The sequence below is a fragment of the Camarhynchus parvulus genome, chromosome 1A (genome assembly GCF_901933205.1).
Source record: "Camarhynchus parvulus chromosome 1A, STF_HiC, whole genome shotgun sequence".
Lineage (NCBI taxonomy): Eukaryota > Metazoa > Chordata > Aves > Passeriformes > Thraupidae > Camarhynchus > Camarhynchus parvulus.
This window is the reverse complement of record NC_044586.1, coordinates 70096203-70109006: the sequence shown is the minus strand read 5'-3', so window position 1 is coordinate 70109006 and position 12804 is coordinate 70096203. Positions and strand designations below refer to the sequence as shown.

At 68.9% G+C, this 12804-nt stretch overlaps 3 protein-coding genes across 3 annotated transcripts; all 3 read right to left on the bottom strand.

Moving 5' to 3' along the window:
- Positions 1 to 31: 31 nt before the first annotated feature.
- Positions 32 to 1059, bottom strand: LOC115910614 (protein SCO2 homolog, mitochondrial; the record flags this gene model as incomplete). The annotated part of the gene is made up of 1 exon (XM_030960868.1): positions 32 to 1059. A coding segment is annotated over one exon (660 nt), but the record flags the coding sequence as incomplete, so codon positions are not given.
- Positions 1060 to 2319: 1260 nt separating this feature from the next.
- Positions 2320 to 7700, bottom strand: TYMP (thymidine phosphorylase). Its single transcript, XM_030960867.1, has 8 exons — positions 7574 to 7700; positions 6827 to 7029; positions 6640 to 6752; positions 5653 to 5930; positions 4311 to 4514; positions 3528 to 3758; positions 2719 to 2859; positions 2320 to 2492 (listed from the first exon to the last, which is right to left on the bottom strand). The coding sequence occupies exons 1-8, from the start codon at positions 7698 to 7700 to the stop codon at positions 2320 to 2322; spliced, it is 1470 nt and encodes a 489-aa protein (XP_030816727.1).
- Positions 7701 to 8441: 741 nt separating this feature from the next.
- Positions 8442 to 10970, bottom strand: ODF3B (outer dense fiber of sperm tails 3B). The gene is made up of 6 exons (XM_030960866.1): positions 10862 to 10970; positions 10580 to 10783; positions 10114 to 10215; positions 9502 to 9617; positions 8606 to 8743; positions 8442 to 8516 (listed from the first exon to the last, which is right to left on the bottom strand). Exons 1-6 carry the CDS (start codon positions 10968 to 10970, stop codon positions 8442 to 8444), a joined length of 744 nt encoding a protein of 247 aa, XP_030816726.1.
- Positions 10971 to 12804: the final 1834 nt, after the last annotated feature.

Here is a 12804-nt window from a genome sequence, read left to right as displayed (position 1 = left end):
CCTTCCTGCCATGTGACACCCCTGCAGGGTGTGGGCTCTGTCAGGGCTGTCCCCCTGATGGGACACACCTGGGGGACACTGGGGGTTGTCAGACATCCCCTTCTTGCCATGTGCCACCCCTGCAGGGTGTGGGCTCTGTCCCTCCCACAGGACACACCTGGGGGACAGCAGTGTCAGTTGTCCTCCATGTGCCACCCCTGCAGGCTGTCAGGGCTCTGTCCCCGCCACGGGACACACCTGGGGGCTGTCAGCTGTCCCCGCTCTGCCATGTGACAGCCCTCAGAGGCTGTGGGCTCTCTCTCCCACAGAGCACACCTGAGGGACACTGGGGGCTGCCAGCTGTCCCTCCCCCAGACCCCAAACCACGACAGACCCCACTCTTGGGGGGGTCCCGGCCATTTATTGCCCTCCCGCGGGGGGCAGCGGCTCGTAGGCGTCCATGTGTCCCCTGACGCTGCGCGCCACCTCCTCGGCCGTGCGGGAGCGGCCGTAGCAGTCCCGGAAAACGCCGTCGGGATCCAGGAGGAACGTGAGCACCGAGTGATCCACCACGTAGTCGCCGTCGTTGTCGCGGGGCCCGGCGCTCACGTAGACGCGGAAGGCGCTGGCGGCGGCCCGCACCTGCTCGGGGGTGCCCGTGAGGCCCTGCAGGCGCGGGTGGAAGTCCCGCAGGTACCGCGCCAGCGCCGCCGCGTCGTCGCGCTCGGGGTCCACGGTGACGAAGAGCGGCTGCAGCGGCGGCAGCGCCGGGTCGCGCTCCAGCAGCTCCACGGCGCGGCTCAGCTTCTCCAGCTCCTCGGGACACACGTCCGGGCAGTGCGTGAAGCCGAAGTAGAGCAGCACCCAGCGGCCCAGGAAATCCGCCTTGCTCCGCGCCGCGCCCGACGTGTCCTGCAGCTGGAAGTCGCCCTGGCCCAGCGCCAGGCGGCGGAGCTGCTGGAGGCGGCGGGAGCGCTGCTGCCGCTCCTTCTGCTGCCGCACGTACAGCCAGCCCGCCGCCGCCGCGCCCGCCGCCGCGCCCGCCACGCACAGCCGCAGCCGCAGCGGGAGCCCGGGCCCGCCGGGGGGCACGGCCAGGCGGCGCCGGGGCTGCCACGGGGCTCCTGGGCACGGCCCGGGCTGCCACGGGGCTCCTGGGCACAGCCGCGGGATGGGGCGCAGGGACCGCAGCATCGCTGGGGCTGTGCGGAGCGGCGAGGGGGGTCAGGGGGAGGGAGCCGCCCCGGTGTCCCGTCCCCGTGGTGGGCTTTGAGCTCAGTCCTGTGCCCCAAGTGCCCTCTGACCTCTCATCCCACCCCTCCCGATGCCCTCAGTCTTTCTCTCAAACGCCCCCAACCCAATACACTGCTGCTCTTGGAGCCCCCAGTCTGTTCCCCAAAATCCCCCTGACCCCTCGTCCCTCTCCTGCTGATGCTCCTGGACCCCAACCCTGCCCCCTGACCCTTCACCCCACCCCTCCTGATACCCTTGGGCCCCAACCCCTGTCATCTACCCGACCCCTACCCCATGCCCTGCTGCTCTTTCCCCCCAGCTCTCCAGCCCAAATGCCCTCTGACCCCTCATCCCACTCCTCCTGATGCTCCTGGACCCCAACCCTGTTCCTCAAATGTCCCCTGACCCCTCATCTCACCCCTTCTGATGCCCTTAGACCCCCCACTCTTTCCTCCAAATGCCCCCTGACCCCTTATCCCACCCCTTGGACACCAACCCTGTCCCCCAAATGCTCCCTGAGCCCCTCACCTCACCCCTCCTGATGCCCTTGGACCCCAACCCTGCCCCCCAGATACCCCCTACCCCGTGCCCTGCTGCTCTTTTCCCCCAGCCCAAATGCCCGCTGACCCAACGTCCTGCGGCCCTCGGGACCCCATCCCTGACCCTGCTACTCCCGGACCCCGCTGTGCCCCTCAAACGCCCCCATGCCCCTCATTCCCCCCTCCCGGCGCCCTCCCTCCACCGGCGGTGTGCATTCCCCGCTGACCTCTGGGGCCTCCGCCCGCTCCCCCGCGCCCCGTCCGCCGGTCCCGCCCAGAGCGCCCGCGCCGCCGGAACCGGAAATACCGGAGGGGGCGGAGCCACGGTGGGAAAGGGCGGAGCCACGGCTGAATGGGGCGTGGCCTGTGGCTTGCGGAGCCAATGTGGACGGGGCGTGGTCAAAAGTTGAGGGGCGTGGCCAATATAAAGGGCGTGTTCGGGCCCTCGTGCACTCCCCCCTCCCACCACAAGGTGGCGCCACCGCCCCGCGCCGCAGCCCTCAGACTCGTTGTTGGGGGTGTGTGTGTGTGAATCGCGACATGGCCCCGACATCGCGATCATCGCGGTTTATTGTGAGTCCCGGCATGGCCCGGGGAGCGCTCCCGAGGGCACGATGGTCTCGGCCACCAGCGGCGGCGGGTCCCGGGGGGGCTCCGGGCCGAGGCACAGCGCGTCCTGCAGCTCGCGCCGGCCCTCCGCGCCGAGGGTGCCCTCATGGTGCACCCGCAGCCAGGGCTCGCCTGAGGGAGGGGACACGGAGGGGTCACCGGGGGCTCTGATCCCCCCGATATCCCCCCCAAACGGGGGGCACAGAGGGGTTATCGGGGGCTCTGATCCCCTCAGATATCCCCTCCGGGAATATCCCAACCGGAGTGCACCCTCAGCCGGGGCTCGCCTGAGGGAGGGGCACACGGGGGTCACCGTGGGGCACACGGGGGCCATGGGGGTTTCGGGAGCCCCCCTCACCTGCCCGCAGGTGCTGCCCGGTGCCCACCAGCAGCTCGGCGCCCACGCGGGGGTTCACGGGGTCCCCGGCCCGCGACCGGCCCGCGCCCAGGCGGTGCAGGACCCGCGCCAGGGGCAGCGCCCGCACCCGCTGCACCCAGCCTGGGGAAAGGGGACCAGGGACATGGGCCTGTCAGGGACATGGGGACATGGGGACATGGGGGGACAGGGACATGGAGGGGACACGGACATGGGGGGGACAGGGACATGGGGGTATCAGGGACATGGGGGGGGACAGGGATGTGGGGGTGTCAGGGATATGAGGGGTGTCAGGGACATGGTGGGGACAGGGACATGGAGATGTGTCATGGACATGGAGGGGGACAGGGACGTGATGGGAGACCCCAGCCCAGGCGGGTCAGGACATGGGCATCCTGCAGGGATCAGGGCCTGCCCAGGGATGGGGGGCAGGGGGCACAGATGAGGACCCCCAGAACATGGGATGGGGAAGCAGGGAGCCCCAAGGGGCAGCGTGTAGGGTATGGGGGTTTGGGGACCCCCAGAACACGGGATTGGGAACCAGGGAGCCTCGAGGAGCAGCATGTGGGCCAGGGGGGTTTGGGGACCCCCAAGCACAGAGGATGGGGGGCAGGGGGTGCACGTGAGGACTCTCAGCGTGGGGGGAATAATCCAGGGGGGTCTTGAGCATCCCGGGGAGGAGCGAGGGGATGGCGATGGACGGGGGCAGTGGGAATGGGGGGACCCTCAGCCCCCCGGAGGGGCACGGGGTGAGGGGAGGGTGGGGGGTTTGGGGTGGGGTCCCCTCTGACCTTCCTGCGGCGCGGGCAGCTCCTCGCACACCTTGGCCTCGCCAAGGAGCTGGCGGCGCTGGGCGGGGGTCCCGACACAGAGGCCCCGGGCGGTGTCGGGGGGCACCCCCTGCGCCCCCAGCATGGCCTCGAACGTGCCCAGGGCCGAGCCATCGTCCAGAGCCCGGGCCAGGCGCTCACGGCCCTGCTCGGCATCCGCGGCCATCCCGCAGTGCCACAGCAGCACCCCGCCTGCACCCCAAACGGGACAGGGCTGGGACCCCCGCAGGGACCCCAAAAACCGCCCCACAGCCCCCTGCTCCATCCCGCAGTGCCACAGCAGCACCCCGCCTGCACCCCAAACGGGACAGGGCTGGGACCCCCGCAGGGACCCCAAAAACCGCCCCACAGCCCCCTGCTCCATCCTGCAGTGCCACAGCAGCACCCCAAACGGGACAGGGGCTGGGACCCCCACAGGGACCCCAAAAACCGCCCCACAGCCCCCTGCTCCATCCTGCACTGCCACAGCAGCACCCCAAACGGGACAGGGGCTGGGACCCCCAGGGGGACCCCCAGTCCTGGGGAGCCCCAGACCCTGCCCCACTCCCCCTCTGTGCCCCCCGCCCCTGCTCGGGACAGGGACAATGGGCCAGGGCAAGGGAGAGGGACAGGGACCCCATGAGGGGACAGAGATTGTGAGGGGGACCCTGGAACTGGGGGCTCAGGACCGGACACAGGACCCGTGTCTGCGGACCCTGCCCCGCCCCGTGTCCCCCCCTGTGCCCCCGGTGTGCCCCCACTGACCCAGAGCCGTGACCAGGTGCCGCAGGTCGGGGGGGCCGCCCCCCTCCAGGCACTGCAGCGCCTCCAGCACCTCCAGCGCGTTGCCCACGGCGCGGCCCAGCGGCTGCTCCATGCGGGTCAGCAGGGCCGCCGTGCGGATGCCCAGGTGGGCGCCCACCTCCACCTGCGCGGGGACACGCGCGGGGACAGCGGGCGGGGAGAGCGGGCGGGGACAGGGACCGGGACAACAGGTGGGGACAGAGACAGGGATAAGGAATAAGCAGCGATAGGGACAGGAGCAGCGACAGGAGCAGGGACAGGGGCAGAGACAGGAAGGGTCAATGGGAAGGACAAGAGACAGGGACAGGGACAGCAGGCAGGGATAGGGATGAACAGGGACCGACAACAGGTGGGGACAGTGGGCAGGGACAGGGACAGAGGCAGAGCAGGGATGGGGATACGTGGGGACAGGGACAGGGATAGGGGAAAACCAGGGACAGCGGGCAGGGACAGGGATGGACAGGGACCGGGACAACGGGAATGGACAGGGACCGGGACAGGGATAGAGACAAGGGGGTAGGGACAGTGGGCAGGGACAGAGGACAGAGACAGGGCAGAGGTGGGCACACGTGGGGACAGGGGCAGGGATAAGGAGCAAGCAGGAACGGGAACAGCGACAGGTAGGGGCAGTGGGAAGGAGAACAGGCAGGGACAAGGGACAGCAGGCAGGGGCAGGGACAGGGCAGGGATAGGGGACAAGCAGGGACAGGGACAGGACAGAGACAGGCAGGGGCAGTGGGAAGAACAGGGGCAAGGGACAGCAGGCAGGGAGTGTGGGCAGGGACGGGACACGTGGGGACACGGACAACAAGGGACAGGGTCAGGGACAGGGGCAAGGGCAGGGTCAGGAACAGGAGCAAGGACAGGAACAGTGGACAGGGACAGCAGCAGCGACAGCGGGAATGGCCCGGGACAGTGGGCAGAGAGGACAGGGACAGCGGGAATGGCCCGGGACAGCGGGCAGAGCGCAGGGACAGCGGGGATGGCCCCGGACAGCGGGCAGAGGACAGGGACAGCGGGAATGGCCCCGGACAGCAGGCAGAGAGGACAGGGACAGCGGGAGTGGCCCGCGGGCAGCGGGCAGGGACAGCGGGAGGGGACAGCGGGCAGGGACAGCGGGGCCGGGGGCCCGGGACCAGCGCCGGAATGGCCCGCGGACAGCGGGGGGGAGAGGACGCGCGACAGCGCGCGGGACAGCGGGGAGGCAGCCGGCCGCCTGCTGGGGTGCCGGGGGCCCCGGGGGTCTCCCAGGCTCCGGCCCAGCTCCCGCGCGCCCCGTGTCCCCTCCGGGTACGGTAAAGAGCCGCCTCGCCGAACTTCACATCGAGCACCAGCGCCGAGAGCCGCTCCGCCGCCTTCTTGCTGAGGATGGAGGCTGGGCCGGCCGGGGGGGTCACCGCCCGCGCCCCTCCCGCGCCCCGCGCGTCCCCGTGTCCCCGTGCCCGTACACCCCATGTGACACCGCAGGCTGTCCACGGTACCCTGACGTCCCCGACACCCCGTACAGCACACCGATCCGCGGGCACCAGCTCCGCGCTCTGCCCCACGCCATGGAGCACCCGCAGGATACCCGCGCTGCATCTGCCAGGACCCTGTCCCGGTGGCACCCCACGGACACCCCATGGACACCCCACGGACACCCCATGTACACCCCATGGACACCCCACTGACACCCCATGGACACCCCATGGACACCCCACGGACACCCCACCGACACCCCATGGACACCCCATGGCACCCCATGGACACCCCATGGACACCTCACGGACACCCCACGGACACCCCATGGACACCCCACGGACACCCCATGGACACCCCACTGACACCCTATGGACACCACATGGGCACCCCACGGACACCCCACCGACACCCCACGGACACCCCACGGACACCCCATGGACACCCCACGGACACCCCACGGACACCCCACGGACACCCCATGGACACCCCATGGACACCCCATGGACACCCCATGGACACCCCACGGACACCCACACAACCCACGGATACCCCACGGACACCCCATGGGCACCCACACAACCCACGGGCACCCCAAGGGCACCCCCATCTTCTCCTGCATCCTTTTGGGACGCCGTGAGAACCCACAACCCGCTGGCGCCTGTACCCCGTCAGTACCCCTTGGACACCCCACTGTCACCCCATGGACACCCCGCGGGTGCCCCAGAGGGTCCCCATCATCACGGCACTGTCACCCCCCACCCTCTGGAGCCCCGGCGCTCCCGAGCCCGGTTCCTGCGGGGTGTGAGGGTGCCCCTCCCTCACCCGTCACCCCCCATCCGTCACCTCCTCGGGGCTCTGGGAGACCCGGAATCCGGGAATGGCCTCCAGCTTGTCCAGGGTGCCCCCGGTGTGGCCCAGCCCGCGCCCGCTGATCATGGGCACCTGGGGAGGGGCACGGGTGGGCACAGGGGCTCGGGGACCCCCCTGTTCCCGCCCCATCCCCGGGTCCCCCTCACCTTGCAGCCGCAGGCGGCCAGCGCGGGGGCCAGGGCCAGGCTGACCTTGTCCCCAACGCCGCCGGTGGAGTGCTTGTCCACCAGGAGCCCGTGCCAGGCGGGCGGCCAGGCCAGCGTCCGGCCAGAGCTGGCCATGGCCCGGGTCAGGGCCAGGGTCTCACCCGCGTCCATGCCCCGCAGCCGGATGGCCATCAGCATGGCACCTGCGGCGGCAGCGGCCGGCCGCACGTCACCTCTCGGTCCCCTCCCCTGTCCCCAACCTGCCCCGTGCCCCGCAGCCAGCTGCCATCTGCGCGGCACCCGGGGACACGCGGGGCCATCTCAGTGCCCTCCCCAGGACCCCCACGCACCCACATCCCCTGGCCTGACCCTTTGCCACATCCTGGGGTCCCCCTCTCTTGCCCCCATGGGGTCCCCCAGCTATTGTCCCCTGCTCACGATGCCCTGCCGTGTCCTGGGGTCCCTCTCTTGTCCTCCCAGGGTGCTCCCCCAGCCGTGTCCCCTGCCCAGGACCCCCCGGCACATCCCGGCGTTTCCCTTGCTGTCCCTCCCACTGCTGGGACCGCCCGCTGGCCCCATGTCCCCTGTGCCCGTGTCACTCCCCTGGCCATGTCCCCCCGGCTCTGCCCGCGCCCCCCACCCCGTCCCCGTCCCATCGGCGCATTCCCGGCCGTGTGGCCGTGTCCCCCTCACGCTGCCTCCGCTGCCCTCCGGCCCCGGGCTGTCCCCGGTCCCTCCCGCCCGCACCGATCTGTCCCTGCTGCGCGGTGCCCTCGGTGACGCCGCGCACGAAGCTCCGGATCTCGGCGTCCTCCAGGCGCTCCCCGTCCCGCTTCTTGCGGATCAGGGCCGGGAGAGGGCTCGGGGCGTCCATCCCTGTCCCGTACAGCTGGCACCCCGGTTTGGGACAGCCGGCCCCGCGATGTGGCAGCGGTCACACCCCGAGGTGGCACCGATGGCGCCTGAGCCCGCACGGCCGCGCCCCGGTTGCTCGGAGCGGCCACCCCGAGCCCGCAGGGCCGCGCCTGCCCCGGCGCTGCCGGGACCTGCCCGCTGCCCGGCCTGGCCCCGTGCCCGGCCTGGCCCCGTGCCCCGTGCCCGCTGCCCGCGGACTCTGAGCCCGGGGCAACGAGCGGGGCACGTGAGAGGCCGCGGCGGGGGTGACACGGGGGTGGCACGGGGGGTGACACGAGGGGTGGCCCCTGCGTTCCTCCTTCGCCCTGGACACTCGCAGGTGATGCCCTGCCAGGGATCCCCCCCATCCCACAGATCCCACAGAGTGGGGGGAGCCCTCAAGGCGCGGCGCTGGTGCACGTCCCCTCCCTGTTCGGTGTCCCCAGAGCCCCCCACGGCCCGAGGTCCTGCATGGAATGGGATGGGATGGGACTGGAGCAGGGAGCAGGTTCCTGTCCATCCTCCCTCACCCCTGGCACGTCCCACCCCACCATGGGGTCCCTCTCCGTGCTCTTGCCAGGGTCTCCCTCGGGATGGGCAAAGTGAGGCTTTAGGGGAGCCCCGGCCCCGTGCGACGCAGCGGGACAGAAGCAGAGCGAGCGAGTGCTGCTGTGGTTCGTGTTTGTCACAGGCTGCCAGCGTCACCCGCGTCCCCGCTCTCCTACAGCTGCAAGTCCATCACGGGGACCACAGATTCCGAGTGGCGCACACCGAAGGTCTGTCCTTGTTTGCGGTCCTGCGGGAGGGAGGACAGAGGCCGTGTGAAGCTGGAGGGGCTGTGGGTCCCCGTCCCGCAGCCCCGTCCCTGTCCCCGTCCCCGCTCACCGGCTTGGGGTAGTAGTCGCTGGGGCTGGGCGTGGTGGAGGTCAGGCGGGAGGGGGTCCGCCCCGCTATGGTGCAGCGGGGGGCCCGCACCATGTACAGGTTCGTGTCCACGGTGCAGTACTTGTTGGGTCCTGGGGTCTGCGGGGACAGGGGCGGGTGGCGTCACCCCCTGGGCACCCCACACCCTCGGTACCCGGAGCCCCTGCCCCCACACTCAGCCCCCCGCAGTCACAGCACCCCACACTCCTGGTACCCCAACCCCACGGACCCCTGGCGCCCCACACTCCTGGTACCCCAACCCTGCAGACCCCTGGCACCCCACACTCCTGGTACCCCAACCCCGTGGACCCCTGGCACCCCACACTCCTGGTACCCCAACCCCATGGACCCCTGGCACCCCACACTCCTGGTACCCCAACCCCACGGACCCCTGGCGCCCCACACTCCTGGTACCCCAACCCTGCAGACCCCTGGCACCCCACACTCCTGGTACCCCAACCCTGCAGACCCCTGGCACCCCACACTCCTGGTACCCCAACCCCACGGACCCCTGGCGCCCCACACTCCTGGTACCCCAACCCTGCAGACCCCTGGCACCCCACACTCCTGGTACCCCAACCCCGGACCCCTGGCACCCCACACCTGGTACCCCAACCCCATGGACCCCTGGCACCCCACACCCTGGTACCCCAGCCCCGGGGCACCCCACACTCCTGGTACCCCAGCCCCGCGGACCCCTGGCACCCCACACTCCTGGTACCCCAGCCCCCCGGGACCCTGATACCTCAGATCCCAGTCCGCCGGCAGCCCAGTCCCTTTGCACCTGATCCCCCAGTCCCCCAGCCCCCTGTCCCCCGGCCCTCCCAGCCCCCACCCCCCCATTCCCCCGCCCCCACCTTTTTATTGTCGTCGAAGATGCTGGGGCCTCGCCCTGTCATGGTGTACTGGGGGGTCGATGCCTTGTGCACCAGGCGGGGACCCACCACGGGTGGCAGCTGGTAGGTGGCAGGGCCTGGGGAGGGGACACGGCTCAGGGGGACACGGGGCTTCACCCTCCCACGGCTTGGGAGGGAAGGCTCAGCCCCGGGGCGCTGGGCAGGTCAGAGCAGCCACGGGATGTCGGGGAGCCCAGTCTGGCCCAGGGGGATGGAGGAGATGGGGGGCCCAGACCAGAGGAGACTGGGGGGTCCCGGCCCAGTCCAGCACAGGGGGAATGATGGGGATCCCAGCCCAGGCGTTGGAGGTCCCAGCCCAGCCCCAGGGAGATGTCGGGGTCCCAGCCCCACACAGGGGAATGATGGGGATCCCAGCCCAGGTGTTGGGGATCCCAGCCCAGGCGTTGGGGATCCCAGCCCAGCCCCAGGGAGATGTCGGGGTCCCAGCCCCACACAGGGGAATGATGGGGATCCCAGCCCAGGCGTTGGGGGTCCCAGCCCAGCCCCAGGGAGATGTCGGGGTCTCAGCCCCGGGGGACGCGGGGGTCCCTCCCGCCCCCGTCTCTGTCTCACCTGGCGTCTGCTGGGGTTTGTCCGGGCGGGCGCGGGACCGCACGGAGCAGGCGGGCGCCGAGGGCAGGGTCACCCTGGTTGCCTGCTCCGGGGAATAATAGGCTGCAAGGGGCGAGCGGGGTCAGGCGCCGGGAGCTGCGGGCGCCGCGCGGGGCTGATCCGCCGGGGCTGCGGCCCCTCACTCACTGCTCACTCACTGCTCACTCACTCCTCACTCACTGCTCACTCCTCACTCACTCACTCACTCACTCACTCCCACTCACTCACTCACTCACTCACTCCACTCCTCACTCACTCACTCACTCCTCCTCACCTCACTCACTCACTCACTCCTCCCTCCTCACTCCTCACTCACTGCTCACTCCTCACTCACTCACTCACTCCACTGCTCACTCACTCACTCACTCACTGCTCACTCCCTCCCTCCCTCCCCTCACTCCTCACTCCTCACTCCTCCGTCACTCACCTGGCCCGGGGGTGTCGCTGGCCCGGCGCTCTCGGGGCCGGCCGCCCATGGTGAAGGCGGGGCCGCGTTCCCGGCCCCGGGCGGTGCAGCCGGCGGGCACCAGGTACTGGGGGCCGGGGGAGCGCGGCTCCTCGGGGCCCTCCAGCCTCATGCCGAAGGTGAAGGCGGGGGCGCGGCGGCCGGAGGGGTCGCGCTGGTCTTTGCCTGGGGGCGGGCAGGGGCTCCGTGGGACTCGGCCCCCCCGGCTCCCGTCCCCCGCGGGCCCCGCCGCCCCGCACTCACCGATGCCGCCGGGGACTCCGTACTTGGGCCCGGGGCTGCCGTACACGGCCGAGGTGGGGCCCCGGGGCCGGTGGGGTCTCCAGGGGCCCACCCAGCCGTCGTTCGGCATGGGGGGTTCTGCTGGGGGCGTCTCGGCCTCAGGCTCGGCCCCCCGGCCGGCGGCCTCGGGGGCAGACGCGGGCACCCCCAGCGCGGCGGCCCGGGGCGAGCGCAGCGGCGCCGGCATGCGGGGACGGCCGTGTTGGAGGCAGCGGCGCCGTGGTGACAAGTGACTCCGCGGGGCCGCGGGCGCCGGCGGCGGCGGCGGGGTGGCCGTGGTGTCACAACGGCCGCGGGGTTCCAGCGCTTTGTCCCCCTCCGCGCCCAGCGCCCCGCGGTGACAACAGGGACAGCGCCGGCAAGGAGCGCTGGGAGCCCCGCGGGTGAACCCCGGCACCCCCACGGATGCACCCCAATGGGTACACCCCATGGATACACCCCAAAAATACACCCCATGGATACATTCCAATGGTACACCCTATGGATACACCCCAAAAATACACCCCATGGATACATTCCAATGGTACACCCCATGGATACACCCCAAAAATACACCCATGGATACACCCCAAAAATACACCCCATGGATACATCCCAATGGGTACACCCCATGGATACACCCCAAAAATACACCCCATGGATACATTCCAATGGTACACCCTATGGATACACCCCAAAAATACACCCCATGGATACATTCCAATGGTACACCCCATGGATACAGCCCAATGGGTACACCCCATGGATACATTCCAATGGTACACCCTATGGATACAGCCCAAAAATACACCCCATGGATACATTCCAATGGTACACCCCATGGATACACCCCAAAAATACACCCATGGATACACCCCACAAATACACCCATGGATACATCCCAATGGGTACACCCCATGGATACATTCCAATGGTACACCCCATGGATACAGCCCAATGGGTACACGCCACGGATACACCCCAAAAATACACCCCATGGGTACAGCCCAAAAATACACCCATGGATGCACCCCACAAATACACCCATGGATGCATCCCAATGGGTACACCCCATGGATACACCCCAAAAATACACCCCATGGATACATCCCAAAAATACACCCCATGGGTACAGCCCAATGGGTACACCCCACGGATACACCCCAAAAATACACCCCATGGATACATTCCAATGGTACACCCCATGGATACAGCCCAAAAATACACCCCATGGGTACAGCCCAAAAATACACCCCATGGATACATTCCAATGGTACACCCTATGGATACACCCCAAAAATACACCCCATGGATACATTCCAATGGTACACCCCATGGATACACCCCAAAAATACACCCCATGGATACATTCCAATGGTACACCCCATGGATACAGCCCAATGGGTACACCCCACGGATACACCCCAAAAATACACCCCATGGGTACAGCCCAAAAATACACCCATGGATACAGCCCAATGGGTACACCCCATGGGTACATTCCAATGGTACACGTCATGGATACAGCCCAAAAATACACCCCATGGGTACAGCCCAATGGGTACACCCCATGGATAGACCCCAAAATACACCCCATGGATACACCCCAAAAATACACCCCATGGGTACATTCCAATGGTACACCCCACGGATAAACCCTGGCACCCCCATGGATGCACCCCAATGGGTACACCCCATGGATACAGCCCAAAAATACACCCCATGGACGCACCCCTGGCACCCCATGGACGCACCCCTCAGACCCTATATCTGAACCCCCCTGGACCCCATGGAGAGGACAGGAGGGACACGGAGACACGGGAACACAAGGACAGGGGGACAGGAGGGGACATGGAAGGGGACATGGGGACAGTGGGGGACAGGGGAACGTGGAGACTTGGATGTGAATGACACATGGGGGGTGT

Coding starts and splice junctions, on each gene's coding strand:
- TYMP (XM_030960867.1), bottom strand. CDS start 7,700: ATGGACGCCCCGAGCCCTCTCCCGGCCCTGATCCGCAAGAAGCGGGAC. Junction 7,030..7,573: donor CGCGCAGCAGGGACAGATCG/GTGCGGGCGGGA, acceptor CTGCCGCCGCAG/GTGCCATGCTGATGGCCATC. Junction 3,759..4,310: donor GCACCTGGTCACGGCTCTGG/GTCAGTGGGGGC, acceptor TTTGGGGTGCAG/GCGGGGTGCTGCTGTGGCAC.
- ODF3B (XM_030960866.1), bottom strand. CDS start 10,970: ATGCCGAACGACGGCTGGGTGGGCCCCTGGAGACCCCACCGGCCCCGG. Junction 9,618..10,113: donor CAAACCCCAGCAGACGCCAG/GTGAGACAGAGA, acceptor TCCCCTCCCCAG/GCCCTGCCACCTACCAGCTG. Junction 8,517..8,605: donor GCGACTACTACCCCAAGCCG/GTGAGCGGGGAC, acceptor TCCCTCCCGCAG/GACCGCAAACAAGGACAGAC.